This window comes from Notothenia coriiceps, unplaced genomic scaffold (genome assembly GCF_000735185.1).
Source record: "Notothenia coriiceps isolate Sejong01 unplaced genomic scaffold, NC01 NC01_scaffold00004478, whole genome shotgun sequence".
Taxonomy (NCBI): domain Eukaryota; kingdom Metazoa; phylum Chordata; class Actinopteri; order Perciformes; family Nototheniidae; genus Notothenia; species Notothenia coriiceps.
In genome coordinates, this window is record NW_011337179.1 from 1 (window position 1) to 4,451 (window position 4,451).

Below are 4,451 nucleotides of genomic sequence, written 5' to 3' on the forward strand. Positions count from 1 at the left end.
GTACCTCAAGAAAGTACGGGAGCTAGTTTCTAATGACGAAATTGGGGGGGGGGGTGCTAGTGGATCGCCGGAGCTGTTAGATTAACATTAACATGCTTATTGTAGTTGTAAGTGCACTGCCTTGCGGCCTGTATTACCGTCCTTGATGGAGCATATGTGTGGGCTGGACCTGTATTTTACAGGAAAGGAGTGAGCAGAGAGTAGAGTAGTTGTCGATTCTTGTTCTGTTTTCTGTGAATATCTGCCTCACCCTCTCAGACTTTGAGTTGCGCGCGCTACTAAAGAGACGTGTTACCATGGAAACCAAACAATGGTGTAGCTGTATTGAAGTCCGAGTGGAAACAGTCGTGTGTAAATCTGATTTTGTCAGAAATCGGGAGAAATGTGGGAGAAATATGACCCCGGGAGGAAACCGGGAGAGGGCAATGAAATCGGGAGTCTCCCGTGAAAATCGGGAGGGTTGACAAGTATGGTTGTACCTACACTTCCTACAGCGTAACCTGAGACCAGGGGGGTTATGGCTAGAAAGGATCCGTCTAGTGTAAATATGACGTCACGTTCTCGTTGTAACTCTCGTTGTAATCGGAGCGGCTCGGAAACACATCTACAGCAGTAACATGATGCAACATACACATTAATGCAGCAGCAATATTAATAGAGAAACATCAGACTTATTGCACCAGGAGCTATCTTGGGACTTTTACTGCGACAACGTTGACTTGCCTGTGAATAAAAAATAAACCATAGTGTTGGTGATCTACAGTGTTGTCATTCTTCTTTGAACAGCAAAACCGCTAACACCCTATTTCAACAATCACACTCCCTGTCATTGACATAATTAATAGATAGTTTAGCTTCTCGGCTCGCCATCATTTGCTGTGGCCAACTGATGTTAACGATCGTAACTGAAAGGCTGCCTGCCAAACGTAAACATTCAGCCAAACTCTCGCAAGAGTTTTACACAAGACGGATCCTTTCTAGCTATAACCCTGTTCATGTGAGGCTAATGCAGGATTTGCTAGCTTGATGCTACCGGCATTTAGCGGCAGTGACTCGACAAATTGCCACTTAAAATGTATCGTCAGCAATGTATGACAAGCAGACTGCTTGTTTAATGTTAGACTCACACCAATAGCTCAATATGATCATAACACGATTGCTTTCATATCAGAGATCAGATGAGGTGGAGCTGCCTCCAGCAATAGTGTAACACTGTACTTTATTACTTTTTAATGTACAAATACTTTGTTACTGTACGATATCAATATCAATAATCCACAGCTCCTCTCTCTGCTCCTCCCCCGCAGCATCCTGCCAAGGCAGTAAACCTATGGAAACACTACAGTAGGTGCAGTTCTAAAAGGAACATCCCGTCCTGGCAGAAGCAGCCTGAGGCGTTTGCTATGGGTTAAATACAAAAACTGGGGCGTCTTTTATCATACTTGCTCTTTCACCAAGACCCAACACTTTCTCTTTCCAGCTGGTGAGGTAAGATTTTTTGTAGTTAACATGCCAGGTAACAAGTCGATTTACACTTTCTCAAATGGTTTAGCAACTGATATTATAGTTGTAGTCCCAGTTCTAACTGTTCCTCCTTAGAGACACTACAATGGTATTAGGGGCCTGCACTATACATCTCAGTATAATGGGTTATTTTTGTATGATTGTTATTTAAGTCTTATTTTAGTCCTTTCTATTTAGTCATGCGTTGGTTTTAAGTGTTCTTTTTTCACAAAGCTATGTGGCAGCGTAAATGTATAGTCTTTCATTCTTTTCTTTTTTATATGATATGCCATTAACGTGGCAGCTACAACAAACAGCAAAACACAGAACAAAAAATGTCATGTAATACCAAACGCTACTGGTGTGATGATGGTAGGGTGTGTGCACCCACACATACATCGTAAGACAGGTATCAACATGCATATTGACTTTTAGGGTCCAAATGTCCTGGCATGCCGGTCTTTGCAAACTCAGATAATGCTAATCTTTTAGTTGGTTTAGGACACAAACTAATATGATAGGAATGTCTTAAATGTTACAGAGGACAACAAATAGTTTGATTTTTTTCCTTTGGAAAAGTCTGTGCATTAAGTGCAGTTTGACATATTTTGCCTAGCAAAATAAAAGATCAGTATGGGGGTCTTATGAGGATAGATGAAGGCGTCTCACAGTGTTTTTCATGTTTTTTGTTTCAAACTTGAAGTCCAAATGCCAAGGAAAGCCTTTGGATCAAATTGAACATTTTCATGCTAATTATTTGTCGTATTTATCTAAATCTTACGTTGGTTATAATGACCTGGTTTAATCTGCTGTTTGTATGCCCCACGCCCATGGCACGGTGGACAAAGGAAATGAAACAGCTATGGATGATGGGCGATGTGTCAACTCTTTCTATTATATTTCACATCAACATCCAAAGCCAACTTTTTTCAAAGAACCCTTTCTCATTTTAAAATGCTCCCTTTTCTGAACAGAGTTCAAACGCTACAGAATGCCTCATCCAGGTGTGTGTGTGAACATCATCAATGCCCGTCACCTGAAAGATGGTAACGGGACCATCACTAACCCTCAGAAGTTTCTGGACCAAGACTTTGAGCAGCTGAAACAGTACTGTATTATTAAACGGGTACGGTACATCGACGACATGTTCCCCCCTGACGTGAGGTCCATCGGGACTGGGTTACTGAAGGCTGATGACCTGAAGCGAGTGGTGTGGCTGAGACCACATGTGAGTGTTTCAGCTTTCAATTTCAAATCACATGTTTCTCTCTCCTAAATGTTCAACTGTTCAACTGTTCATCCGTTCATACGTGTTTAATGTTGATCCTTGTTAATGTTGGGCTGGCACAAGTAACTTGTGTTAGCTCTTGTGCTAGTTGTTCTTAACGAGTAATGTCAATAAGTCCTCTCTTTCAGAAAATGGTTCCCAATCCAATGTTTGAACTTGATGGGGTCTCCAGGTTTGACTTTGGTCAAGGCATGCTTGGTATGGAAACTGCTTTATTTATAACCATAAATCCATAATCCATCAATTGTTTTTCAAGCTGTGTTAGCATTCTCAATAGGTTGTAATCTGGAAACCCTTCTGTTCACATTTAACCGTCATACCTTCTCCTTCTTATACACCTTCCTGAAAACAAATGTCCATTTCCCTCTCAGGAAACTGCTGGTTTCTTGCATCAATCGGAGCTCTGACGTTCCAGAACTTCATCCTTAGGCAGGTTGTTCCACATCAAACATTTAACGAGGACTACTGTGGAATATTCCACTTCAGGGTACATCAACAACCTTGCCATATGTATATCCTCAATGATAACCCATCTCATCTTATCATATATTGCTATTTAATTATTTATATTATCTCCTTTCACAACTACTCAGTTCTGGAGGTTTGGAAGATGGGTGGATGTTGTCATTGATGACAAACTACCAACTATCGATGGCAGACTGATCTTTGTCCGCTCCAAAGACCCAACTGAGTTCTGGCCTGCTTTGCTGGAGAAAGCTTATGCGAAGTATGGAAAAACAATGTTATGTTTCTCATTCCTGAAATGCATTTTCTCAGAAGTCGATATGTGTAATTAATTTCACGCCCACTTCTGTCAGAGTGTGTGGTTCCTACTCGGACATGAATGCTGGAACTCCTGCCGAGGCCATGGTGGACTTCACCGGTGGAGTTCACATGTGTATTGATCTGACAGAACCTCCCCCACATCTGTGGGAGTTGATGTGCAGAGCTGGCCAATCCAAGTCACTGATGGGCTGTGGTACACCTCAAGGGGTAAGAACGAATATACCATAACCAACACTGACTAGCTCCCTTTGCTTCATGTGCTCAAACTTTTTGGGTTGTCCAATAGACCAAAGCCCCAACTCACCAAAGCATCTTAAGGCTAAAATGATCATGGCCCAAGTACATGGTTAGAATGTCATAGTTAGAAAGATTATTAAAGTATCTTTCTGGCTGCTTTAACGTTTTCACTTGTCACAACAGATAACTGAAAGCATTACTATGGTGATTTATGTGTGTCGATAACTGCCTGTTTACATGTGTACATGGGGACTACCAAGTCTCAATAAATCAGGGGTTTGACACCTTTTTCGGTACCACTTTACAATAAGACTACCCTTATAAAGGATTCATAAAGGGTTTATAATTAGGTTATTAATTAGGTTGTAAACACTTTATTAATCATTAAGAACCATTCATAAACCAGTTCTAACATATTTTTCATACATCAACACAGGCTCACTATTTGGCAAGATGACTAAGCCTTATATTGGCTACTTAGCGAGAATCAACTCGGTGAACAACAGATACCAAGGAAGCTGGCTGATGATGAAGAATAAGTAAGCTAGGTAGCCAATATAAGGCTTAGTCATCTTGCCAAATAGTGAGCCCACATTTATCTTTCCTGCTAAGCCTTATATTGGCTACCTAGCTTACT

At 41.1% G+C, this 4,451-nt stretch overlaps 1 protein-coding gene across 1 annotated transcript; it reads left to right on the plus strand.

Moving 5' to 3' along the window:
* Positions 1–1,359: 1,359 nt before the first annotated feature.
* On the plus strand, positions 1,360–3,784 carry LOC104942292 (calpain-1 catalytic subunit-like; the record flags this gene model as incomplete). Its single annotated transcript, XM_010767493.1, has 6 exons — positions 1,360–1,488; positions 2,478–2,731; positions 2,920–2,989; positions 3,163–3,278; positions 3,385–3,518; positions 3,610–3,784. Coding segments are annotated over exons 2-6 (732 nt in total), but the record flags the coding sequence as incomplete, so codon positions are not given.
* Positions 3,785–4,451: the final 667 nt, after the last annotated feature.